At 40.3% G+C, this 28000-nt stretch overlaps 2 protein-coding genes and 1 long non-coding RNA gene across 5 annotated transcripts in view; 1 reads left to right on the top strand and 2 right to left on the bottom strand.

Moving 5' to 3' along the window:
• ECT2L (epithelial cell transforming 2 like) overlaps window positions 1-3497 on the bottom strand; it is a 110995-nt gene extending 107498 nt beyond the window's left edge. For 2 of the 3 annotated variants that reach the window (XM_015137347.3, XM_077999470.1), the window contains exon 1: window positions 3274-3497. The gene's annotated coding sequence lies outside the window, so the exon portion shown is untranslated. The remainder of the gene's footprint in view (window positions 1-3273) is intronic. The other variant, XM_077999472.1, reaches the window with a different exon arrangement.
• Window positions 2874-5407, top strand: LOC144340289 (uncharacterized). The gene is made up of 2 exons (XR_013416226.1): window positions 2874-3016; window positions 4918-5407. It is a non-coding gene; the product is annotated as an uncharacterized LOC144340289 (long non-coding RNA).
• Window positions 5408-6119: 712 nt separating this feature from the next.
• Window positions 6120-25447, bottom strand: CCDC28A (coiled-coil domain containing 28A). The gene is given in 7 exon segments (XM_002808399.4): window positions 6120-6687; window positions 11104-11126; window positions 14119-14273; window positions 19542-19705; window positions 22851-23050; window positions 25225-25366; window positions 25368-25447. Coding segments are annotated over 7 exon segments (819 nt in total). The 3' UTR covers window positions 6120-6632.
• Window positions 25448-28000: the final 2553 nt, after the last annotated feature.

The raw sequence follows: 28000 nt of genomic DNA, 5'->3' as shown, positions 1-28000 counted from the left end.
TTAACTTGAATATAAAATGGTATTAAAAGAAAAACTTCAGCTGAATTAAATTTAAAGGTGTTTTTTTTTTTTTTTTTTTTTTTTTTGAGACGGAGTCTCATGCTCTTGCCCAGGCTGGAGTGCAGTGGCGCGATCTCGGCTCACTGCAAGCTCCACCTCCTGGGTTCCTGCCATTCTCCTGCCTCAGCCTCCTGAGTAGCTGGGACTACAGGCGCCCGCCACTGCGCCCGGCTAATTTTTTGTATTTTTAGTAGAGACGGGGTTTCACTGTGGTCTCGATCTCCTGACCTTGTGATCCGCCCGCCTCGGCCTCCCAAAGTGCTGGGATTACAGGCTTGAGCCACCGTGCCCGGCCCAAAGGTGTTTAATTGAGCAATGAACGATTCGCAAACCAGGCAGCTCCCAGAATCACAGCAGATTCAGAGAGACTCCAGCGGTGCCTTGCGGTCAGAACAAATTTATAGACAAAAAAGTGAAGTGATATACAGAAATCAGAAATGAGGTACAGGAACAGCCGGATTGGTTATAGCTCAGCAGTTGCCTTATTTGAACACAGTTTGAACACTCAGCCGTGTATGAGTGGTTGAAGTATGGCTCCTGGGATTGGCCAAGACTCAGCGATTGTTACAAGCACGTACTCCTAAGTTAGGTTTTCATTCCTGTCTACCTATTAAATTAGGTGGCAATTCATCCACAAGGATTCAAATATAAAAGTACAGAGTCCATCTCAGGCCATATTTAGTTTGCTTTAACAACTGCTACGGATGTATTTGGAAATACATTTCTATGTCGTGGCTGACTATCCTTTACAACAGGTATATTGATGAGGAACTCAGAAATTGACATTGGCACTTCTATGCTTAGTCAAAAGAAGGATGGGGCTTTTTGTGTGACAACCTGTGATATGGTAGAATAATAAAAAATATATATATTGGTCTTCGTCCCTGGTTCCTGACATAGAGCTCCTAAAACTCTTGTCGATATGGATGCTAGGATAATCTTTTGTTCTAATATTTGGTTTTTGACCCCAGTTCCTGACACAGAGCTCCAAAATCCCTTGGAATTTCCTGGGTGATAGGAACATCTTTTGTTCAGATGAAGTGAATCTTGGTGAACCCCTAGATAGCTTTAGGATGAGGGCTGGTTACCAGGGAAACCAACCATGTGATTATGCAGCTGGAACTTTCAGCTCCATCCTGTGATCTCTGGGGAGGGGAAAAGGGCTCAAGTTGAGTGATGACCAAATGGCCAATGATATCATCAATTGTGCCTATGAATGAATCCTCCATTAAAATCAAGATTCAGGGATGTTTGAGATAGCTGAACATATGGAGGGGCTGAGAAGGCATGGAAGTTCCACACCCTTGCCCACATACCTTTCTCTGGGCATCTCTTCCATCTGGCTATTCATCTGTGTCCTTTGTAATATCCTCTATAGTAAATGGGCAAACATAAGTAAGTAAAGTGTTTCCTTGAATTCCGTGAGTCACTCTAGCAAAGTAATCAAACCGGAGGAGGGGCTTGTGGGAACCCAGATTTGTAACTGGTTGGTTAATCATAAACAACATATAGTCACAACCTGGGACTTGTGATTGGCATTTGAAGTGGGGGACAGTCTTTTGGGACTGAGCCCTTAACCTGTGGGATGTGACACTAACTCCAGGTAAACAGTGACAGAGCTGGGTTAAATTATAGGACATAGAGTTGGTGGCCACTGGAGAATTAGTTGTCGGTGGGAAGAAATTCCCACACATTTTGGTGACACGAGGTGAAGGGCAGTATGGAGTGTGTGAGAGTAAAGAGAAAAGAGAGATTTTGTTGTTTTTTTTTTCCCCTCTCAGAAAAATCAAAGCCCAATTAAAAGATGAAACGGCTGAACAATTGCCAGCCCATATAGAGAGCTAAATCCTCACTGGGATCACACATGATGTCAATTAACTGTGTTTCCACAGGTGATCCGTTACACAGGTGGAGAAATGCAAGTTAGTCTGGTCCTTCTCCACTACAGTAGACAGAGTGGCTTAGAAATTAAAACATTGCTCCTTGGCAGAGGTATGTACCTACATTCGCGTACTTCTGCAATTCACACATACAAATTGTGCAATGATTCCTTTATTTGATTATCAAAAATTTACTTCCTTAAATATGCCTCCAAAAAGGTTATCTGGTTCTAAAGATTGCACAAAAAAAACGGGAGTAGAAGAAAAGTGTGATTGGTGAAAAAGCAGAAATGAAAGACAATTCCAGTTGAGTTAAATGTTCCACATTTAGGGCATGTAAAGATACATGCCAGTATATAATTTTTATTAAGTACACACTAAGCAATGAATAATGAAAATAATGGCGTGTTTTGAGGAAACTTGGGCTATTGATAGTACAGGTGGTGACAGAAAATACCATACTTGTGCTGGTATTTTGAAATGGTAGATGTGCTCACTGATTTATAAGTTTAAAGCTATAAAATTAAAGCACGCTGTAACAAACAAGATGCAACTGTTGCTATAAAACTTCCAAGTCCTTAACCCTTCTTCCTCCCACTGAAATAATTGTTTTTAGAGCATGATTTTTGAGGTTTCTGTGGAGCACAAATGTCAGTTCCTGCAGAACAGACTGTAGCGGGCTTGCATACAATTGCATGGGTTGCAGTGAACTTTAATACTGATGATGTCAGGATATTCTGTTCTGATACATATGCAAAGTTTATTAATAAGCACAGCATCGGTATTTTTAAATCGGTAAATATTTTAAAGTACCACTGTTTTATTTGTCCTGTTCGTCAAATCTTAGCATATTAACTCTGAGAGCTATCCTTATAACCACGACCTGTATTCACAGTAGATTTTTTGTATTTCTCCTTCATTCCCCCAACCCAGCCCCCACCCTACTGCCTACATTTTTGGACCCCATAGGAGGAAAGGGGGCAAGAACTGTCAGAAGGAAGAAGGCCTATGAAAATCAGCGTTTTCCAAAGTGCTCAAGAACTTTACTTCGATCCCAAATCAGTTCTCTGGAGGAGGTAAGAGTTTATTTGCGATGGACCCATGCAAACCCTACCCTACGCGCGGATTCTGTTCCTCCCCAGAGCCTCCTGAGAGTCTTGGTTAATTCCAAAGCTGCTAAGGGACTCCAGGGTCCCGGAGGGAGGGCCCTGCGCCCCTCAGCGCTGCTTAGGGTCTTCCTGGGCGGCTGCACTGGGAAACTAAGCCGGCCCAGGCGATGTGCCCCGGGCGGCCCCAAGAAAAAGAGGAGCGGCTCAGAAGCCACGGGCTTTACCTCTGGGAAGTGGCCATGAGGCCCGGCATGGTGGCGGCTGTGTCCTCTTGAAACCGTGCAGTGAAAATCGAGTGCGCCCTCTCCGGCCCGCAGCTCTGGAGAGGGGTGGGGCAGGGACAGGGTCATCTCCATAGGGACCCAACAACACTGAGCCGCCACCCCGCCCCAGCGGCCGACCTGGACCTCCCCAGCTGCAGTGTGCAGAGCCGCCCGCCCTTCTCTCCGCAGTCGCAGCGCAAGGCCAGCTAGGTTCGGGTCCCGGCTCCTTTCCCCGTCCCCAGGGAGCTTGCCGTGGGAAAAAGCTTTCGTGGGGTCCCGTGGGTCGCGGCACGTCTCGGAAACCCTACGAGGTGTCCAGCAGAGGTGCTAGACCCAAGGCCGTGGGACCCCAAGAAGAGACTCGGACACTGAAGCCAATGTTTGCTTGATTTCAAACAAAGCCAGCGATGTTAATTAAGGCTGTGTGATGAGGAAAGTGGAGTTTCTTATTTTTTGTTATGTTCATCTTCAGCAGATTCTCAGAAAATGTTAATATTTACTGCAGAATTACCAAGTTCAGCATTATACAGGAGGTACAAAAACAAAATCGCAAAAACAAAACCAAAAAACCCTTCCTCATTAGTTTCTGGTCAAAATGTCTTTTAAGTATTTATTGTGAAGCCTGTTTTTTTTTTCTTTTGTATGTAATAGTTATGGCCATGAAAAGATGCTCACAATACATTACGTATAAAAAGCAGCTTAGAAAACCACCAGAATGGTACGATCTATTTTTTTTTTGCAACATGTTTAAGAAATCTGGGAGTATGTACACAAATAGGTTAAATGGTTTGCTCTGGTAGTTTTAAAAATCATCTGTAATTCGATTTTTTCTACAATGAATAAGCAACATCTATGTAATAAAAAAAATTTCATTCTAGTTAAGTTTCTTATGAGAGATGGGATCTTGCTATGCTGCCTAGGCTGGAGTGCACTATAGCCTAGGCAGCATAGCAACATCATTGTGCACTATATTTTTATTTTTATTTCAAATACATTTTTCTTTTTCATCTGTATGCCAGTAAAATCATCATCATGCACTATAGCCTAGAACTCCTAGGCTCAAGCAATCCTCCTGCCTCAGCCGCCAGAATAGCTGAAAGTACTGGTGCCTGTCCCCAAACCAGGCCCTAAATTTTATTCTAATACAGGCACCGCATTTTTTCCTGTTGCCTTGGATATGTGTTTAAGGAGTGTGAAAGGATACAAATTAGATAAGCTAATATTTCACTACCTGGGACCCATCTGGGGCCCTGTGACACAAAGGGCAAATGAACCAAGTGAATAAACAAGGTCAATCCACTGCTCTGTCACAACCCACAGGAACCAGCTTTTTGCTTTACTCTATCTCAGGACCAATCCAAGAAAAATTTCACATGACAAAGTATCCTTTCGCCCTGTCAGACCGTAGAGTACTACTTTTTCCCCTTAAATCCCTATTCTCACAACCCAAATGAAGTTTCCTCTGTGACGCTGTAATTTTTAAAAGGGGTATTAAAAAGACCAATTAAATAAACTGATCAAAATACTCTGAATTCAGAAAGCCAAAAATTATTAAAATCAAAATTTGAAAAATATTAAGTCTGTCTCCTCCCCTCCCCCAATTAGGTGCTTATTTCTGTGGCCTGGAAACAAGGAGACAGAAGCATGAGCATCTTCTGCAACACAAAGGTAACCGAGCTATAAATAAGCAAAATGTGTTCTATCCATACCATGGAGTATGATTCAGCCAAAAAAAGAAATGAACTACATGCAATCACATGGATGAAGCTTAAATCCTTGAAAACATCATGCTAAGTAAATGAAACCAGTCACAAGAGGCCACGTATTGTATGATTCCATTTATATAAAATGTTTAGAATAGAAAATCCAGAGAGCTGGAAAGGAGGTTAGTGGCTGCCAAACGCTGAGGGGCTTGGGGGACAAGGAGTGACTGTTAATGGGATTCTTTTTAGGGTGATGAAAATGTTCTAGAATTAGATAGATCACAGTGATAGGTATATAACTCTATGAATCTACTAACAATCACTGAATTGTACACTTTAAAGGGGTATATTTTATGACATGAATTATTGTTTCAATAAAGCTGTTTTTAAAAGGTGATGAAATGAATGTTTACTGAGCATTGCTGGTGTCAGCTATTGTGATAGACATCTCTCGCTCTCTTTTTTTTTGAGACAGAGTGTTGCTCTGTTGCCCAGGCTAGAGTGCAGTAGCGCAATTTCGACTCACTGCAACCTCTGCCTCCTGGGTTCAAGCAAGTCTTGTGTCTCAGGCTCCCTGGTAGCTGGGATTACAGGAGCCTACCACCACGTCCAGCTAATTTGTGTGTAGGTGTTTTTAGTAGAGGTGGGGTTTCACCATGTTGGCCAGGCTGGGTCTTGAACCCCTGACCTCAAGTGATCCACCTGCCACAGCCTCCCAAAGTGTTGGTATTACAGGCGTGAGCCACCGTGCCCGGCCTGTGCTAAGCATCCTATACACCTTTTTCACTTACTCCCCATATAACCACTACCAACTTGGTTACTGACCTCATTTTCTAGATTACAAAAAAAAAAAAAAACCCAACCTGAGTAAACGTGCATGAACACAAAGCTAAGCGGGGGCATAACGGGGATTCAAATTAAGGTCTAAGTAACTTTAAAGCTCACATTCTTTCATCACACCAGTATTTAAATGTACACAAGGTACAGAATTTGCAAGGAAGTTCTAGAACCTCAAATTTTATAAACAGTTTACTTGTAAGGACTGAACCCTTGTATCGCCCAGATTGAAGACTACATGGGTTTCTTCAAAACAGACAACAGAGATTAATTTAAAACAACTACTTTATTAAAAAATAGCAAATCTCACAAATACTTATTTAATTTCTTATCACTGGCCATTGGAAAACACACCAACGTGTATACGGATTGTCTAACGTAAACTGAAGCTGGGCTGCCACAAGACGCCTGTGCATCATCAGCTTGCGATCAACACTGGAATAAGTTTGGTGAGCTTGGGAAAGAGAAATCCCTCAACCCCGTCAAGAACATTAGCACAATGCATTTCAAGTATAATCCCATAAGGCAACAATATGAAGCATAGCAGCACAATCTCTGCATCACATTTCCTGATTAAGCCTTCAACAAGGCCTAGGCCTCCAGTTATGGCGAATTACGGCGAGTCACATTTACTAAAAGCAGAATGTGAAAACGATCATTGCACTTGCACTTTAATTACTTTAATTCCTTGTTGTGGAAGATGATTCTGCTACTGGATTTGGCTGGAAAAGTAAAGACTGCTGCTTCTCTTCAAACCACAGAGAGCAAACTACATTCATTTTAGCTAGCAGAAGTATTTGGAACATCTTGTGCATCTGCCAAATGGAGTTTTTGTCTGAATTCATCAGTTAAGAAGATTTTCATTCTATAAGGGGTACTTCTTTTACATTTCTGAAAATTACATTCAGGAGCAAAGAGAAAGAGGTGTTTAAAAAAGAGATATGCTCAAAGGAAAAGCTCTTGTGTTGCTACTGAGACACTCAGATGGGGTAAGACAACTTTTAAACGTAGTAAATTATAGACAGAATTTGAAGACTTTTTTTTTTTTTTTTAATTTTAGAGATAAGGACTCACTTTGTTGCTCTGGCCGGAATGCAGTAGTACGATCATACTTCACTGCAGCCTCAAACTCCTGGGCTCAAGCAACCTTCCCACCTCAGCCTCCCAAAGGCACATGCCAACACACCTGGCTAATTATTCTTTGTTAGAGATGGGGGAGGAGTCTTGCTATGTTGCCCAGGCTGGTCTTGAACTCCTGGCCTGAAGCAACCTTCCTGCCTCGACCTCCCAAAGTGCTGGGATTACAGGTGTGAGCCACACCTGGCCCAGAATTATTTTTAATGTGTCAATAATCATTTTCATAGTAAGGAGCTGATTAGAGACAAATATGACAAGACACTAGATTAAAAAAACCTTTTGAGAAGACACCACTTTATCATCTTTGGGAAAACAATTTTGTTTAAAAGTCCAAAAATAAAATCATTACAGCTCTAAAATCTTTTCTATAATTCTCTTAATTGTTCCTCAAGAAGACTGGAAATAGGACAGGAATCTTGCATGGATTACTCATCCTTTCTTACGATCACTGTCTTTCATTTTTCTCACTGACCTGTATTTATCCACCTGTTACTTATTTTTCAAGACCCAATTCAATGATATGAATACTCTGAAGGCAACTAAATGCTTGCAGTACATGTATGGCAGAGGTTGCAAAAATGTACAGACATAAGCATTGCCATCAAAGACATTCTCGTCCAGTTGGAAGGCTGAGATTTAACACATGTAAAAATCAACAGATAATAATATAGGGCAGAATGCTAGGTTAAGGTACAAATGAAATCCTTTATGGAAGTGGTCAGCTTGAATGTAATGTGATAAGGAGAACAAGAAGGTGAGAGCAAATTTAGGTAGGAGGTACAACCTGAGCAAAGGCATTATGATGAGAATGAACATGATGTGTTTCTTGGGCATCCAGAAAACCAGCCTGAGGGGAATGAAAAAGAACGAAAAATACAACAGCATGTACAGGTTGTGACCAAATTATTAAGAACCTTTAAAATAGTTGACATGGTTTAAATAAATTAGTAAAAAATAGAAATGGCAGGAAGAAAGTGATGTTTCAAGAATATTAATTTTGTAGCAATGCCTAAAGTTTAGAGCAACACTGTCCAATAGAAATACTGGAATCACACTTGGAATCCCAGCACTTTGGGAGGCTGAGGTGGGAAGACTACTTGAGCCCAGGAGTTTGAAACCAATCTGGGCAACATAGCAAGAACCCATCTCTTAAAAAAGAAACAAACAAACAAACAAAACCAAAAAAACAGCTGGGCATAACATACACCTGTAGTCCCAGCTACTCAGGAGGCTGAGGTGGGAGATCAACTGAGCCCAGGGAGTCGAGGCTGCAGTGAGCCATATCATGTCACTGCACTCCAGCCTGGTGACAGAGCAAGGCCCTGTCTCAAAAATATATATATATAATATTTTAAGAACTATTTCAACATGTAATCATTATAAAAATTGAGATATTTTATGTTCTTTTAAGGCTATTAAGTCTTTGAAATGGCTTAGTGGCTACTATATTGAACAGTGCAACTCTAGACCTGGAACAGAAAATTGAAAAAGTATGGACTCAGACGATGAGGTCCTGGATTATCATGTAGAGAGTGAAGGAAGAATAAAAGCAGAACTGATGATACTGATGATGCCTGACAACTGTAATAAAGAGATGGCAAACAGACTTCATATCCAGATCCAGGCTCAGTGGCAGAGAATGCCATGTCTGATTAGCAATGTCTGCCATGGTCCTCGAAGGCATTTTAAAATATTCTTGGAGACTGAATTAACAGAGGCAGTCATGACAGAGAGGGAAATTATGAGGGGAAAGTTTAAGTACTGAGAGAACACCTATTACAGGTGAGGAAACTATGGTTGCCAGATTTTGTTCAAGGTCACATGGCTGCCTACCAAGCATTCCAAAGCCTACACTGTTGTATTATATAGGGTATTATGCTGCCACGTTTGTGGTGGCTAAATTCCACCACAGGTTGAGTCACAGAAAGTGGTAAAACAAAACAAAACAAAAAATTCTAAATGTTTAACAAAAACTCACAAAAAAGGGCTGGGCGTGGTGGCTCACGCCTGTAATCCCAACACTTTGGGAGGCCGAGGCGGGCAGATCACCTGAGTCGGGAGTTCAAGACCAGCCTGGCCAACATGGTGAAACCCCATCTGTACTAAAAATACAAAAATTAGCTGGGCATGGTGGCAGGCACCTGTAATCCCAGCTACTCAAAAGGTTGAGGCAGGAGAATTGCTTGAACCTGGGAGGTGGAGGTTGCAGTGAGCAGAGATTATGCTACTGTTTCAGCCTGGGCAACTGGGCAAGACCCGTCTCAAAACAGACAAATGAAAAAACCACACAAAAGGATAGGAAATACTTAAGTGTCATGGCAGAGAAAGAATATAAAGCATTGAAGGAATATAGTAAAAAGAACTTCTTGCAGGAAAAGCTCCTTGATTAACTCAAATCTTACCCCCTTCTTTAACTCTTTCTTGACAATAATCTTCCATTAATCTCTCCCCACAGTTTATGTAGCACCTTATTTTCTTCATCTGCAAAATGGAGGGCATAACACTACCTACTTCCAAGTAGGGCCAAATAAGATAATGCACATACCCTTTATACAGTACTGGGAAAATAGTAAGTATTCATGAAGATTAGCTATTCATTGCCATTACAGGACTTCTATATACTTCCCGATTTCTTTTGCCCAGGCTGGAGTGCAGTGGCACAATCCCTACTCACTGCAACCTCCGCCTCCCAGGTTCAAGCAATTCTTCTGCTTCAGCCTCCCAAGTAGCTGGGATTACAGGCGCCCTCCACCACACCTGGCTAATTTTTGTATTTTTAGCAGAGACAGGGGTTCAAGATGTTGGCCAGGCTGGTCTTGAACTCCTGACCTCAAGTGATCCACCCACCTCAGCTTCCCACAGTGCTGGGATTACAGGCATGAGCCACTGTGCCTGGCCCCAATTTCTTAATTGTTGTTACTGCACAATTCAGCAGTTAATAATGGTTACAGACATGAGCCACCATGCCTGGCCCCAATTTCTTAATTGTTGTTACTGCACAATTCAGCAGTTAATAACAGTATGAATATAATCTTATAGCAATAATAGTAATTTTTATACATATATTTTGGAAATTTTCACATATGCATCATCACATGTAGCAATTACCCTGTATTACAGAGAACACTCTGAGATGCTAAACAATTTGCCCAAGGTTACATGATCAAAATGTAGAACCAAACTTCAAAAATTAAATCTCTACAACCAGTATCCTTTCTATGTCAATAACTGGTTCAAAGGGAATGTCTTACCTCTCAAATTATTTTATAGGCAGGATCATTTCTCATTGTTCTTTTGTACCTTACCATTGTGCCTGTTATGTTCAAAAGTACATTTTGAAAAGTTCTTAAAATAATTGCTCTCAATTTAGATGTCAAAACCTGAATATTCTACATGTGTCTTGGTGATCTCCTTTAAGTTAATCCTATAAAACACTAAGTACATTTAATTATGAAATGTCATTTCACAAGCTATGTAAGCATCCCTTGAAGCCTGCATTTTAATAATGTCTAGTTTTCAATTTAATGCACCTAAAATATCCTATGTGATGATATTAAATTAAGTATAGTATATATGTCTGAACATCTCACTGCTGGTTAGCCTCAGAATCTAAGCTTCAAAATAATTTACATAGCAACTAACCTAATCCTTAGTTCTCATGATAAAAAACAACAATTTGTCTTAAAAATTCAACAACAGTACAAAGCAAAGTAGAACAAACCAGAAGCAAAATTTCAGTGTAAAAAACAACAAGAAAATTCCATTTGGAACCCAAAGCGGGTAGGGAATGGTGCCTCAGGACTGTAATCCCAGCACTTTGGGAGGTTCAAGTGGGAAGATCGCTTGAGCCTGGGAGGTTGAGACTGTGGTGAGCCGTGATCATGGCACTGCACTCCAGCCTGGGCCACTGAGTGAGACCCTGTCTCTGAAAAAGAAACAAAAAAGAGAAAGAAAAGAAAAGAAGACCAAAGAGGAAGAGTGATGGCCCTAGGGAATAATACTATGTGTCTTTTCACCATATCTAAATAACACATCTTTCAAAAACTTGATTGAGACTATTCATCAGAAATTGTAAGTTGTAAACTTTTCACTGTTGATAGTAGGCAAAGGATACATGGAAGAATTCAATTCTTCTAACTGCAAAACAAATAAAAAAAATTATTTTTAATTTTTATAAGATCAATATAAATAATTGTTAACTATTTGTTTTTAAATAAATTATTTTTCATTTAAGCTTTCTTGTGCTGGTCACGGTGACTCATGCTTATAATCCTGGCACTTTGGGAGGCCAAGACGGGAGAATTGCTTGAGCCCAGGAGCTCCAGACTAGCCTGGGCAACACGGTAAGACCTCATCTCTACAAACAATAAAAAAATTAGATAAGTGTGGTGATGCACACCTGAGGTCCAGCTACTTAGGAGGCTGAGGTGGGAGGATTGTTTGGGCCCAGGAGTTTAAGGCTGCAGCGAGCTCTGTTAGTGCCACTGCACTCCAGCCTGGGTGACAGAATGAGATACTGTGTCGGAAAAAAAAAAAAAAAAAAGTTTTCTGTAAATGAAAAGGCAAAGTACTAAAGAAAAAAACTTTCAAAAAATTTTCAGGCTAAAAAATTCCTTTTTGCAAAAAGAATTATAAAGTAGCATTAACATGTTTATGAAACAAGAATATGAGGAGAGAGGCCAGGCATGCTCTTGCCTGTAATCCCAGCACGATGGAAGGCTGAGGGGAGAGGACTGCTTGAGCCCAGGAATTTAAGACCAGCCTGAGCAACATAACAAGACCCTGTCTCTACAGAAAAATAAAAAGAATATGAGCACAGAATGAAACCAGATTATAAAAACTGGAGTTTTATAAGTATTCCTAAAACCAGGCATCATAATCATCATCTCTAATAACAGTTTTTAAAAGAAAAAAATTGCGATTTTAATGATCAAAATATTTAAAACCATCATAGATTACAAAAAGATTTCATGTCACTCAATTTTCTATATGAGGTAGAATTCATCACCCCTTGTCTTAGTCTGTTTGGGTTGCTATAACAAACACCATAAACTGGTGGCTTATAAACAATAGAAATTTACCTCTCATAGTTCTACAGGTAGGAAAGTTCAAAATTAAGAAGTCAGCAGATCTGCTGTCTCGGGAGGGCATGAACCACTTCCTGGCTCATGCAATAGGAGGGCTTTCTCCCCGTGTCCTCACTTGGTAGAAGAGGCAGCAGGTTTCTCTTGGGCCTCTTTTATAAGGACATTAATCACATTCTTGCCCGAATCACCTACCAAAGGCCCCAACTCCTCCTACCATCACTTTCTAAGTTAAGATTTCGACATATGCTTTCTGGGGAGGACATAAACATTCAGACCACAGCATTTTTATCTTACAGAAGGAAAAATCTGAATTATAAAAACATTAACTAAATGGCTCAATGTTGTTCAGTTATAACCCAAATGCAAACACTGAACTAAACGAAGGCTTTCTGGTTTCAAATTCAGTGTTCTTTTCACTATACCACTGTTATTCTGCTAAATGTATAGCAAATTATACTTATTATCTGTTAAGAGGAAAAAAATGTAAAACATGAACTGGTAAGGCTGGGCACCGTGGCTCACACTTGTAATCCCAGCACTTGGGGAGGCCAGAGTGAGCAGATCACTTGAGTCCAGGAGTTCAAGACCAGCCTGTACAACATGGTGAAACCCCACCTCTCCTAAAAACACAAAAATTAGCAGGCGTGGTGGTGCGTGCCTATAGTCCCAGCTACTTGGGGGTGCTGAGGCAGGAGGATGCCTCAAGTTCAGGAAGTTGAGGCTGCAGTGAGCTGAGATGGCATCACTGCACTCCAGCCTGGGTGACAAAGTGAGACACTTTCTCAAAAAACAAACAAACCATGAACTGCAAATGGAAATACTTGCAAGACTGAATATGACAGACATGAAATAAAAAGATTATAGACTCGAAATAGTGAAAGTATTGGCATACAAGTTCCCTCACATTTACTTATTCAAAAGAGAGAAAAACAGTAGAAATTAACCCTTTTTGTCAACGGTTAATAGGGAATCTAAAACTAACGTGTTAAATTCAATTTTTATTTATTTTTGTTCCAAAAAGGATTTAAAGAAGCAAATTTAATTAACATTTCTCAGTGTAATAATCATACCTCGTGTTATGTGCTAAACTGTGTACCCTCCAAAATTCATGTTTCAGTCCTCACCCCCAGTATCTCAGAATGTGAGTAGATTTGAAGACAGGGGTTTTAAAGAGGTAATTAAGTCACAATGAGGTTATTAGGGTAGGCACTCATCCAATGTGACTGGCAGGAAGAGCAAAGTTGGGCACTTGGCATAGAGGAAGAAGCCATGTGAACATGACGGCTACTACAAACTGAGAGGCCTCAGAAAAAACGCAACCCTGCCACCCTGGGCTCCAACTTTAGCCTCCGGAATTGTGAGAAAATAAATGTCTGTTGTTAAAGCCACCCAGTCTGTGGTACTTTGTTTTGGCAGCCCTAGCAAAGTAATACATATGGCAATGTACTAAATTAGCAGAAATACCAAATGTAGCTCTGTATTTAAAAACAAGTAACCACCACCTGAGTAAATAACACAAAATGTATTAATCACATCAGGAAAGGTCTTTTTGACTACTATCTTCTGTATCTTAAGATTTTATTATTTCTGTACAGAAGCAAATATTTTGCTTTCAGATTTGCCAGCATCTGTATTCTGAGAATACATGCTTAGATGTAAATATGATAACTTCCTTGGAATATATTTCTTGAAAAAAGAAAGAGGAAAGTTTTTACAACATGGATGAAACTTGAACATTAAGTAAAATAATCCACTTAGGCCACATACTGTATAATTCCAGTGATATGAAATGTCCACAATAGGCAAATCCATAAAGGCAGAAAGTAGAGTAGGGGTTGCTAGGGGATGAGAAGAAGAGAGAATTGACAGGTACAGGGTTTCTTTTTGGGATGGTGAACATGTCCCGCAATTCAACAGCGATCTGCACAACACTGTGAATATGCTAAAAACCGCGTGATTGTATAAATTAAAATAGTTCAAAAGGTAAATTTTTTTGCAATAAAATTTTATTTTAAAGAACAAAGAAAAAGAATTACACTTACATCTGAGAGAAGCCTATCCAGATTGGAGTCACTGGCTGTTTTTCTCTTATCCTCAGGAAGTTCCTCTAACTCCCCATAGAGCTCCAAATTCAAGCGAGCTAATTTCTCCTGCATTCCCCGAACATGTTCCATCTGTTCAATGGAACATTCATTTCCTTGGGAACATTCCAGAACATTAATAATGATTAGGACAGTTCAAACGAACAGCATTGAGTAAAAACACTTAAACTCTAGGTGCTCTAAAAGAAACAGGTTTTCTTTCTTCTGTAAATTAGATAATTATTAATATTTTCTGTGTTTAATAACAAATCAAATTTCTGACCAGGAAAACAATGACCAACCTAAGAAATGACCTTGGGTACTAAAGAAAATCATATAGGAAATATTTCAGGCCAGGCGTGAAATATTACAGGCTCACGCCTGTAATCCCAGTACTTTGGGAGGCTGAAGCAGGTGGATCATGAGGTCAGGAGATCGACACCATCCTGGCCAACATGGTGAAACCTAGTCTCTACTAAAAACACAAAAGTTAGCTGGGCATGGTGGCGCATGCCTGTAGTCCCAGCTATTCGGGAGGCTGAGACAGGAGAATCGCTTGAACCCAGGAGGCAGAGGTTGCAGTGAGCTGAGATCGCGCCCCTGCACTCCACCCTGGCAATAGAGCGAGACTCGGTCTCAAAGAAGAAAGAAAGAAAGAAAGAAAAGCATATAGGAAACATTTCTTTTTAAAAAGCAAAATCAGGCTGGGTATGGTGGCTCATGCCTATAATCCCCACACTTTGGGAGGTTGAGGCAGTAGGACTGCTTGAGCCCAGGAGTTCAAGACCAGCCTGGCAACATGGCAAGACCCTACCCCTACAAAAATATTTTTAGAAAAACACATTAGGTAGGCATGGTGGTGCATGCCTCTGGTCCCAGCTACTCAGGAGACTGAGGCAGGAGGACTGCTTGAGCCCAGCAGGTGAAGGTTGCAGTGAGCTATGTTCAAGCCACTGTACTCAAGCCTAGGTAACAGAGTAAGACCCTGTCTCAAAAAAAAAAAAAAAAAAAAAAGAGAAAGCAAATCATCCCTTAAGTAGAGAAAATATGTTTTCTTCAACAGTAACATAATATGTAGAAGCAAAACAGAACCATCTAATCATGTCATTTGACAACTACCATTTTAACTGAGTGACCCAACATTTTATAATAATTTGAGTGAAATTAAGAGTTCTAGGCCCAAGTGGCTCATGCCTGTAATCCTAGCACTTTGGGAGGCCAAGGCTAACGGATCCCTTGAACCCAGGAGTTCGACATCACCCTGGGCAACATGGTGAAACCTCGTCTCTACTAAAAATACAAAAAATCAGCCAATTAGCCAGGCGTGGTGGCATGTGCCTGTAATCCCAGCTACTTGGGAGGCCGAGGTGGGAGGATCACATAAGCCTGGGGAGGTTGAGGCTGCAGTGAACCATGATCACACCACTACACTCCAGCCTGAGTAACAGAGCGACACCCTGTCTCAAAAAAAAAGGAAAAAAAAAATAGAGTTCTGGCTGGGCACGGTGGCTCACACCTGTAATTTTAATACACTTTGAGAGGCCAAGGTGTGAGAACTGCTTGAGTCCAGCAGTTGAAGACGAGTCTATGAAACATGGCAAAACCTCATCTCTATAAAAAATACAAAAATTAGCTGGGTGTGGTGCTGTATGCCTGTAGCACCAGCTACTTGGGAGGCTGAGGTGGGAGGATGGCTTGAGCCCAAGGAGGCTGAGGCTGCAGTGAGCTGTGATCGTACCACTGCACTCCAGCCTGGGTGACAGAGAGAGACTCTATCTCAAAAAAAAAAAAAAAAAGTTCAATAACGACTTCAAATGTGAATCATTTTGCCAACCAATTATGTATTCTTCAAGAAATATTAATAAAAATATTTATGAAGCATGCAAAATGTTATGAAGCATGAGCAACACTATGTAATATTTTTAATTGTATATACAGTTGTCAAGACAACTTAATTGCTAAAGGATAGGTCTTACATTATGTATTGACCAAGAGTCCTCTGAAGTGACATTATCTGCCCAGAGCAACTAATTTATACACATAACATATTATCTTTTCATTCAGTTTAAGTACAGACTCTGCAATCCCTTGACAGTATAATTTTTTCAAAAAAAATCTTTCTATTTTTCCTAAAGGTACTATACAGGTAAAATATACCTCAGCTAAAGTTGAAGTACAAATCCTGAATAAATATGAATTAATGTAAATTATACTAGTTTCCTCTAGCCAGCTTTATAACATCTTCATAAATGGACTATACTATATTATGTTAAGGACAACTAATGTTGAAGCTAGTTATGGCTCTCTCAAAATCGTCCTTTCTTCACAGTAAAATATGTCATATTTCCTCTATTTTAGTCACGATTTTCAACATTAGTAACCTGGAAGGTCAAGTGGAAGAAACAGAAATATCTCAAGACATGTGTTTGTGTGTATGTATGTTTGTGTATATGTATGTAAATGTACAGTAAAAATATAAAGAGGTAGAAATCATACGGGAAAAGATCAGAGTCGGAGGACGGATCAGGGTGACCCACCATGAGAACAATAGAAGCTTCAGAGGCTAAAAAGAGATGGAAGAAAAATAATAAACAATAGAAAATATGTTACGTGAGATGAAAGATGAGTCAGCAGATATGAAGGGCTCACTGATTCCCAGGCAGATTGATGAGAAAAGACACAGTCCTAAGCATATCCTGGAAAATGCCTAACCTTTAAAGATAAAAGAAAAACATCTTTTAATCATCGAGACAGAAAAATATAAATTACCTGCTAAGAAAGAATCTGACTGGCAATGGAATTCTCATCTGCAACACTTATTATGAAGAGTAATCAGTAGGATAACAGACAAAGACAAGAAAGGACTTCAATCCAAAAACACAGAGGCAACATAGAGTAGGGGAGGAAAGGTACTGGGAAAAAGCAAAGACATGGAAGTGGTCCAGAGATTACATCTCAAGGGTAGGAGGGAAGAATGGAAGAGAGGGGAAGTGAAAATACTCTGAAGATACCGCCTTACTGGGATGGGCTGAAGCAAGGAGGTAGGGGTACAATAAAGTATTTTGGTGAAATAAATAATGTGCTTTTAATGTCTTCTTTTCAAATATTAGCATAACCAAGACTGGAAACCCAGAAACTATGAAAAAAAAGATACAGACATGTTGAGAATGCAAAAAGTAAAAATTTTCACAAAGTTAAATATACCATAAACAAAGTGCACAGACACAACAAATTTGGTAAACAAAAATAAATACATAATAGAGGTCAGAGGGTTAGTATCTAAAACATAAAGGGCTCTTTACAAGTGACAACAAAAGGATAAATAACCAAGTAGAAAACTGACGGAAGGTCCTGAAAAGGATCTATCAAACAATCTACCAAACACACATGGATCTTCAAACTCAATTGCAATAAAAGACATCTAACTTAACACCAAGAGACAGGCAAAAATTAAAAGACGAATAATACCTACTGCTTGGTGGGAATTCAAGAAAAAGCATTCTTTCATAAATTGTTTATGGAACCTAGAAGTGCAGTATTGTTTTTCTTTGCAAAGCAATCTGCATACTTCTATTAAAGTTAAAATTACATATATACTTTGACCCAGCAATCCCACTCATGAGAATCAATCCCAGAAGAATAGAAGCACCAGCCTAAAGATCTATGTAAAAAGATGTTCACTACGCCATTGTGTTTGGTGGCTCAAAATAAGAAACAAAGTAATGCCTCTCAATAGGGACACGGTTGAATAAACTAGAGTATATTCACAACTTGGAATATTATGTTGTCATTAAAAAAGAATGAACTAGAGCCATCCTAGGTGCATTAGAGAGATTTCCATCAGATATTCTTTAGTGCAGGAAAGCAAGATACAGAATATCTTACATAAGATACCATTTGTATTAAATAATGAAAATAAAAATATGAAAAGATATATACCTGGATTGTTAACAAATGGTTGGGATGAGGGGAAGTGGAAGTAGCAGAAGGGATAAGGGAGGGAATAGGGAAGTCAAGTAATAAAAACATGGGGAAGGGAAAGAATACTTTAAAAAATCAATACGTATGTGGACATTTATGCATTTGTATAAGATTATGCATCTTCTAAAAAACTGGGGGGAAGTTAAAAAAAGTTTTTAAAGATTATGCATATTATTGAAATTGCCTTTTAAAATATTGAGAAATAGGCCAGGTGTGGTGGTTCATGCCTGTAATCCCAGCACCTTGGGAGGCTGAGGCGGGCAGATCAGGAGGTCAGGAGATGGAGATCATCCTGGCTAACATGGTGAAACCCCATCTCTAGTAAAAATACAAAAAATTAGCCAGCCGTGGTGGCACACGGCTGAAGTCTCAGCTACTTGGGAGGCTGAGGCAGTAGAATAACTTGAACCTGAGAGGCGGAGGTTGCAGTGAGCTGAGATCGCGCCATGGCACTCTAACTTGGGCGATAGAGCCAGACTCTGTCTCAAAAAAAAAAAATTGGGAAATAATCTTATCATTAGAAAAAGCTTACAAATAAGTTCCAAACTGCACATGAAAAATCTATCTTTTGGGAACTCTGTGACTATCAAAAAATACCTATTCAGAATTTTTTTTTTTTTTTTTTTTTGAGACAGAGTCTCGCTCTGCCGCCCAGGCTGGAGTGCAGTGGCCGGATCTCAGCTCACTGCAAGCTCCGCCTCCCGGGTTCACGCCATTCTCCTGCCTCAGCCTCCCCAGTAGCTGGGACTACAGGAGCCCGCCACCTCGCCCGGCTAGTTTTTTGTATTTTTTAGTAGAGACGGGGTTTCACCGTGTCAGCCAGGATGGTCTCGATCTCCTGACCTCGTGATCCGCCCGCCTCGGCCTCCCAAAGTGCTGGGATTACAGGCTTGAGCCACCGCGCCCGGCCCTATTCAGAATTTTTAATGGAACAATCAGTTAACTATTCTTATATCCTCATGAAAAAAAACAAGAAAACTGGATTCTTTTAATTCCTAACTTTAAATCAGGAATCCTGGGAAAGAAACAAGTTTAAGCTTAGGAGGGTAAGGGAAAATGATCTTGATACTTTCAAAATGAAGACACTAAGTCTAAAATATTTTAACTGACCAAGACTGTCCCTCTTATTTGTTAAACCTGCAAGATACTTATTCCATAATAGCAATCCTACTTTAACATTTCAACTAACCCTCCCTCTTTAAAAAAAAAAGAAAACTTTTTCCTAGAAGTTTTAGAAGGCAAATTATATTCTAAGACAAAATCTAGTATGATTGCCTTTATGCCTGTGGGTTGTTTTTTTCTTAAAAGAAACTGGCACTTTGAAAAGGAGAGTAAAATACACAAAGAAAATAGGATGCAAACATCTTAGAGAAAAAAATAGTAGAGAAACATCTACTGCTTACCAAATGCTTGAAGTTTTCCAGAGTGGAAATCATTCAAAAGACTGAGCAGCCCTCTCTCCATCTCCTGAACATCTGAGACATCAGTGAGGAAGGAGTGCTGAATCGGAGTTGACTGAGCGCCTTTTCCCTCTCCGCCCTGAGGTTTGGTCTTTTCTTTCATCACTCTGTGAAGACGATGCAATTAACTTTAATTCTATCTTTTTAGGCTATTCTAGATTAAGCTTCTGCTGAATTTTTTAGTGAAGTAAATGGAATTTCCCTTAAAAGCCAGAAATCAAATAGTCAATACTAAATAAAACCAGAAACTCCAAGCCAGAAACCAAAAGAAAAAACAGGTTGTGAAAAACCCCAAACAAATGTATAAAATATAACTACAAAGGCATATAAAAAGTTTGATTAAAGCATTTATATAATATGCTAATTATTTGGACTGCAGAAAAGAAAACTTGTCTCTATTATCCTATGTTTTACATTTCATTTCTCAGTAAAACATATTACACCTTTCCCTTCTAAACTTTATTTGTTCCTTGAACTCTCAGTAGTTCTACAAGTGGTTATGGGGTCCCTACTCTGTAGCCGACGTTATCCACAAACACCCAGTCTAAGGAGAAGGGAAGATATTTACATTCATAATCACCATGTAATGGAATACTAAAAACTTGTTATCATCCTTGACTCCTCCAACTTCCCAAGGCTCCTACATGCAGTCGTGAAGTCCTATCAATTATACCCACAAAATATCTAATCTCTCCAGTTCTCTCTCTCCCCTGCCGCCATCCCATCTCTTAACCAAAGCGCTTCCCAACCAGTCTCCCTATCTGTGTGTGTGATCCCTGATCTCCCTTCTCTCCCCACTGGGCAGCCAAGTCCATTTCTAAAAAGTAAAATCAGATCATATAATTTGCTTAATTAAAAATGCTTCAGTAGGCCAGGCACGGTGGCTCATGCCTGTAATCCCAACAGTTTGGGCAGCCCAGGCAGGAGGATGACCTGAGGTCAGGAGTTCAAGACCAACCTGGCCAACATGGCGAAACCCTGTCTCTACTAAAAATATAAAAATTAGCCTGGTGTGATGGCGCACACCTGTAGTCCCAGCTACTCAGGAGGGTGAGGCAGGAGAATCCCTTGAACCCAGGATGTGGAGGTTGCAGTGAGCTGAGATTGTACCCCTGCACTTCAGCCTAGGTGACAGAGCGAGACTCCGCGTCCAAAAAAAACAAAACAAAACTTTAGTAGCTTTGCATTGCCTGCTGAATATAATCTAATATCCCTAAGAAACCCTATCCTCCCTTGTCTATGCTCTAGACACTGAATCTCTTTAGTTTCCTAGAAATCCATTCTCTTATCTTCTTACGTGCTAATCCTCTGCCTACATTAGCATCCTTCCACTTACTGCCATCTTTGGCACACTACCTCCCACACATCTTCAAGTCTCAGTTTAAATGCTATTTCCTCAGGAGGGCCTTTTTGGAACCCCTAGACTAAATCAGTCCTTATTATACATGTCTGGCATATACCAGGCTCTCAAATGCTTGAGTGATGATGTTATGCACACTGTGATACAGGAAGAGAGAGAAGCAGTTCGTTCAGCCTGGGGCCAACCAGAGAAGGCTTCCTAAAAGTGATAAGTGAGCAAAGACTTAAAGAACAAGTAGCGGCTAAATAGGCAAAATGGGAGAAAGAGTAATTTATCTTTATAACCCAATGCACACAACAAATCCCGATATGGAAGTATATTCAGTACTCAATTTTTACATAATGTTGAATGAAGACACCTTCAACACAGCTGTCCTCACCACAATAACGATAAGATAAATAGGGTATACCAGGGAAGGTAGGGGAGGGGGGAAAAAAGAAACAGACTATCATATGAAAGAAGTTTAGAATAGATACATTGTGGACAGTAGGTCAATAACAGTTCTTCCCAAAGCAAGAGCTGCGTTTTATATATTATATACATTATGTAATAGCTTTGTTACTCAAAGTGCTGCCCATGGCCCACAGAATCAATTTCACTTGTGACCTTCTTAGAAATGCTCATCTGAAGCCCCCCAGCCCACACTGATGCAGAATCTGTATTCTAAAAAAATCCCTAAAAGATCCATATTCACATTTTAAATCTGAGATAAACTATTACAGAGCACAAGGTTTCAGCATGACAAACGTATTTTTTTCTCTCAAATTTAGAAGTTTTCTCCAAGTAAAGTTTCACATCATCAATTAATAACCCTCTCAGAAAACAAACACAAAAGATAAAACAAAAACCTGTTTATTCCTGCTTCAATGTTATTTCACACTCTCACTTTATGTTAACATAATTCAACAATAAAGAAAGCACACAGTGAAATAATACTATGTGCAAAGGCGCACTGTAAGTACTGTCAGGCACACAATGACGATCCAGATAGTCCCGGCTCTCAGAAGCCGACATCTACAAGAGCGTATGGAAATAAAACTACCAGTAAATATGACAATGATACAAACAAACTGCTTTTAAAAATATAGCAAAAGGACTGATTACTTTTAAAATCTCTTGGTTTTCTTTTTCCACCAACTGTAAAGTTATTCAAAATCTGACCCTAATTAAACTCCTCCACGACAAAAACCCCATTCTGATAATTTATTTGAAGGAAATCCTCAAAACTCAAAACTCCTGTTTATCATTTGGTACTCATTGGAATACTTCTTTCAAATGTTCTCTTGTCTTTGGCTATGTCCCTTTTGTTTCCATAAAGAGAGATCTTCATCAAGGCAGTAATCTCATCTCTTATTACGTGTAAACCCAGTGGCTACAGAATGCAACAGGCATTTCCTTAGCTAACTTGCCAGGGTGAGACTGGATGTGAGTGTAAATTTATTTAATAATTAGAAAGAAGATTGACATTACACAACACTTTTTTTCTCTAAAGCTATAATCTTCCCTTCCAAATATCTAATACTGTAAAATACTCACATACATGTAATAGTAACATATAACATAGTTAAACTTGTCACTTGTTTCCTTTAAATATCCTGAATGCAAATGATGTTCACCAAATATTAATAATGACTTTCTAGGTGGTAGAATTTTCGCATTTTGAATTTCTTCTTTGAATTCTTCCTGTGTTTGAATTTTTATAAAAAACACAAATTATTTATACAAAAACAATGACATCATTATTTTTTAGAAATAAAAACTGCAAGCTGGGTGTGGTGGCACACACCTGCAGTCACAGCCCCTCAAGACTAAAAAAGTGTTTTAAGAAGAAGTTGCATCAGGACTTACTTCAATGGCATTTTACTGTGAACATGTAAAATAAAAGAATTCACCTTTTTAACTTTGGTCGCTGTGAAGTTGACTGTGATGCAGGATTTGAAAACCCTGTGCTTTTACTCACTGGAATGGCATTTTTTTTGGCATTGACAACCTGAGTACAGTGGGCACTAAAAGACTTAGGACTCCTCCTCTTCACTTTCCGCTCTTCCATTGTTTTAAGTTCCTTATTGCACCACGGCCAGCTTCTTAAGACCTAAATAAGGAAATAATACCATTATATATGTATGCTATAATATGCAAACATGAAAGAAATTCAAAGACCCATTTCACAGGTCAAAGGAGGATCAAGAATTCCAGAGGGCATAAGAGAAAGTTAGAAAATGGGTCTCTTAAGTTTAATCTACTCTACTATGTACCCATAAGCCCCTAGCAAAATTGTCTGGTAGACAGTTTTGTTGTTGTTGTTTTGTTTTTTTACCATTTTCTTTATTCCCTCATCCTACAAATATTTACTGATTCTCTTCCACAAGCCAGACACTATTGTGGGCACTGGGGAGACGGCACTGAACAAAACAAGATGTTTGCCCTCAAGAAGCCTACATTTTACAAGGGGAACAATATATAAACAATAAACAAATGATCCACATAATATTCCCAGCCTGATTCAAGCTTCAGGTGGCCTTTAGGTCTCTCTTCCAAAATGTATGCTCAAGAAGAACCAACTAGATTCAAACAGATGTATAATTGTCAGGGGGATTTTAATCAGCATTTAAAAAATCAAATAGAAGCCTTACTTCAAACTACTAAACAGAAATCAGTTTCTAGCTAGGGCTAATAATGATTCTAGCATGGTGATCAAGGCAAGTTCTAGAAAATCAAACTTGTTTGTTGCCTATTTTGAATATACTTTCTCTAACCATTTCCAAACAAACATGAATTTTATGATATATATTTGGTTTTACCCGTATCAAAAAAAGTTAACAATGTGAAGTTAAAGAGGGCCCTTCCATGGGGAATATGTGTAAGGCCTCCTAGTTATCCCTACACAATCCCCTTACTTTATGTATTAATCCGCTCTATTTTCTAACATCTATCTATTTAAAAATACCCTTCCGGCCGGGCGCGGTGGCTCCTGCCTGTAATCCCAACACTTTGGGAGGCCAAGGCGGGTGAATGACAAGGTCAAGAGATCGAGACCATCCTGGCTAACACGGTGAAACCCCGTCTCCACTAAAAACACAAAAAAATTAGCCCGGCGTGGTGGCTGAGGCCTGTAGTCCCAGCCACTCAGGAGGCTAAGGCAGGAGAATGGCGTGAACCCGGCGGGCGGAGCTTGCAGTGAGCCGAGATCACGCCACTGCGACAGAGCGAGACTCCGTCTCAAAACAAAACAATAAAAAAACAAGAAAACCTTTCCATATTTTATTTGCGCATAGTGTTAAATTTTTCTTAACGTCATTATTTCATGTAACGTAAGATAAAGAATTTATATGGCTATCTACCTCATCAGGTTGTAAATTGCCTTCTAGAAACATTAGGCCGTTTTTTGCATGTTGTGTTTAAGCATGCCATGACCATTCGAAAAGATTCGAACCCATTGCTGTCGCTTAAAATAATTATTTGAGAAATTCAATGAAATTTTTTTTTCTTTTGCCTGGACTTAGTGCCACTGGCACTGGAATTTAAACCACTCAGCTTAAATTGGCTGACGCTAGACAATCACAACTGGAGCTACAATACTTCCAAAGAAGAGGCTTTCTGGGAAAGGCTCCAGTGCCCAGTCTCTAATCCCAGATACCATTGGGTATCAATCCACTTAAACCTTGGCTAACAATTTTTCTTTTAAGAATAATTTTGGTAACAATAGTAATTCTGGTGTTGTTTCAACATGCAACACAAATGAAAGTCTGAAAGATGACTGAATAGAGACGATGGGATATTAGTTCTCTGAAGAGGCAAGAATCTGTAAAAATTTATGATACGCATAAACACGCTGGCCTGAAATTTCACGATGCTAATACGCATTTGGTGGTACAAGAGAAAAAAAAATCTAGGAAGTAAAGCAATGCAAATAAACCAATGGTGGTCTAAACCACAATATTCTGGGAGCCAGCACTCGCGATTTCCTCGTTTTTGGAAAGTCACATCTGTCACAAGAGCACTGAAACCCTTCTTGTATATCAAACAGCAACGAATGTTTTAGAGAACGCATAAGTAAACTGCTCATAGTTATTCACACAGTGGTTTTAATTGCCAAGTCTTGCCTCCAAGCAGTATCCCTGGAGGTCCCTCTTGACATCACCTCACTCCCCTTCCCCAATCTGCCGAAGCGATGACCCTTCACCGCCCAGTACCCAGCAGTGACCAGAGTGGTGGGAAAGGCCTAAAGGGGCAGGTTGCGGAGGTTCCTCTGCTTCCACTACATACCTGAAGAAGGGTATTGGGGCCCCCTTCCGCAACCCGCAAAGACCCGACAGCCTCAGAAGCCACCGCCGCAGCCACAAACACAGCCCCGGTCACATCCCGGGACCCGCGCCTCGGCAGCTGCCTTTGTTTACGGAAGTGACGTGAGGCACGGCCTCCATGCCCCAAGCGGAAGCCCCGCCTTTTCCTGCTCCCCCAGTGTCACTCTTGTCTCCGCCCTCGGCATTTCATTGTTTCGCGTGTCCTGCCTTTAGCTGTAACTCCAGCGGGCGTGGAAAGGAAGACCCACGGTTGGGCGTGTCGCTTTAGGCTCTGTGACCCAGGAGCAAGACGCAATAAGCAGGTGCAGTGGAAGTAGAAACGGGCAATGCAGTACCTTTCCCGGAAGCTACTCAGCGCTTTGGTGAGTGTCAGATCCCTAAGAACTACAATTCCCAGAATGCTGTTCGAGCACGCCCGAAGGCGGAACCAGAGTGTCGCAGTGCAACTGTTCCTTGGTTGTTTCGGATTGGTTGCCCGGACTTCTCGCGGCTAAACTAACTTTGGCTGGAAGGCGGTGTGAAGAGGGTGATTCTGTTCAGCGACCATGATGCTGAGCCCGTAAACGAGAGTCTGTTACCACTATTAATAGCTATTCTGTTCGGGCCCTACACATAACGTTATATCTAAACCTCTCTACAGTTTTATGGGTACGAGTTATAATCTCCGTTTTACAAATGGGGAATTTGAGGCTCAGAAAGGCTAATTGTTGCAGGTGTCTCTCTGTCGCCAACGACAGTTCTACTTCCACTATACTTAAAGCTTCTGGAGAACGACTTGCAGGCTGAGAGAAAGAGATCTATCTTAAATGAGGGAAGAAATGCACGTTTCATTGCCTGGTCTGGGTAGCCTTTCCGGTGTGGGAGTGGGAGGTGGGAAGGTTTTAGATTCACAGGTCCTTAGATTGAAGGGACTCTGGAGGAACACCACATACCACCGCCGCATTAGCTAATGGGGAAACCATATCTAGAGATTGTATCCATGCCAGAAAAGGCGGAGCAAAGACAACCCCAGTCTCCTGGCTTCTAGGATAGGATGTTCTTCCACCACCCGCCATTTAAAAAAAAAAAAAAATTCTGAAATGTTTTTAAAAGAAAAGCACAGAGTAAACACTTAACGCACCCACTATCCAGAACGAACAGATTTATGAATGAAAGAAACAGAGCATTACAGATAAAGCAGATGTCCCCTATTCTCAGTTCCACTCTACTGCCACCCTCAGGGAGGCAACCAGGATCATGAATTTGATATGTATCTTGCCAATCTAGGTTTCTATACTTAAACTATTACTATGTATTATAAACAATATGTAGAATGGTTTGGGGTATTTTAAGTTTTATATGAATGCTATTATATTTTGTGTATTGATCTGCAACTTGATTATTTCACCAAATTATATGTTTTTGAGAGCTGTCCACATTGATAAATATAGCTAGACTTTATGAAATAGATTTGCCACAAATTATTTGGGAATTCCAATAGTGATGGATGTTTAGGTTGATTCCCATTTTTCACCGTTACAAACACTACTGTACAGTCTTCTCAATATCTTTTCCCAGTTTCTCCTTTTAATTAATCTCAAATTGTCTTATTTGTATGAACAGAGCTTGCAACTGGTGATTCACATGCTACTTTTTTTTTCTTTTTCTTTTTTTTTGAGACGGAGTCTCGCTCTGTCGCCCAAGCTGGAGTGCAGTGGCACGATCCTGGCTCACTGCAAGCTCTGCCTCCTGGGTTCACGCCATTCTCCTGCCTCAGCCTCCCGAGTAGCTGGAACTACAGGCGCCCGCCACCACGCCCGGCTCATTTTTTGTATTTTTAGTAGAGACGGGGTTTCACCATGGTCTCGATCTCCTGACCTTGTGATCCGCCCGCCTCGGCCTCCCAAAGTGCTGGGATTACAGGCGTGAGCCACCGCGCCCGGCACTACTTTTTTTTTCAAATTGGTTGCTAATGGCTAAAATTGAAAGAATTTAAAAAAAAAAAAAAAAAAAAAAAAGGATCTGTGGCATCCCATGAATTAATGGGAAGATCTGACTACATTAGATCTGTGTTGTAGCCTGGCAACAATGGTTCAAGCTGAAAAGCATCTGCCTCCTTTACATCAGTTCAAGTAATATCTAGTTTTTCTTTATCTTTAGTACCCATCTGAGCCCTGTAGCATTTGTGTTTACAACCTGCAACATTATGTAGGGACACAGGAAAGCACCCTTCTAAATGTACATATTTCAGGTATTCAGAAATAGGTATTCAGGTTTTGAATACCTATTTGAAGTCCCTATTTTAGCCACACCCTGTGATAGGAGGTCAGGATGCATCTATCAACAAAAGGTGTAAGAGCTTTATAGTCAGAGATGTTATATTCCTGATATGAGAGACTGACAAATTAGTATGCAAATAAAATAGTTTCATTTAGTCAGATAACAGTCCGAAATAACAGCTTAAGTTCAAAAGTAGTGTGTACTGCAGTAGAAGTATCAGGGAAGGCCTTCCCAAAAATGCAACTTTGAGGTAGAGATATGAATGAAGTGCATGAGCCAGCCGTGGAGTGATCTGAGGGAAAGGAGTCCTTGAGTGCCAGGCACGGTGGCTTTTGCCTGTAATCCAGCACTTTGGGAGGCTGAGGCAGACAAATAGCTTGAACCCAGGAGTTGGAGACCAGCCTGGGCAACATAGCAAAACCCCATCTTTACAAGAAATACAAAAATTAGCTGGGCATGGTGATACAGGCCTGTAGTCC

The sequence above is a fragment of the Macaca mulatta genome, chromosome 4 (assembly GCF_049350105.2).
Source record: "Macaca mulatta isolate MMU2019108-1 chromosome 4, T2T-MMU8v2.0, whole genome shotgun sequence".
In the NCBI taxonomy this organism is placed as follows: domain Eukaryota; kingdom Metazoa; phylum Chordata; class Mammalia; order Primates; family Cercopithecidae; genus Macaca; species Macaca mulatta.
The sequence above is the reverse complement of the archived record's forward strand: the minus strand, read 5'-3'. Positions and strand labels throughout refer to the sequence as shown.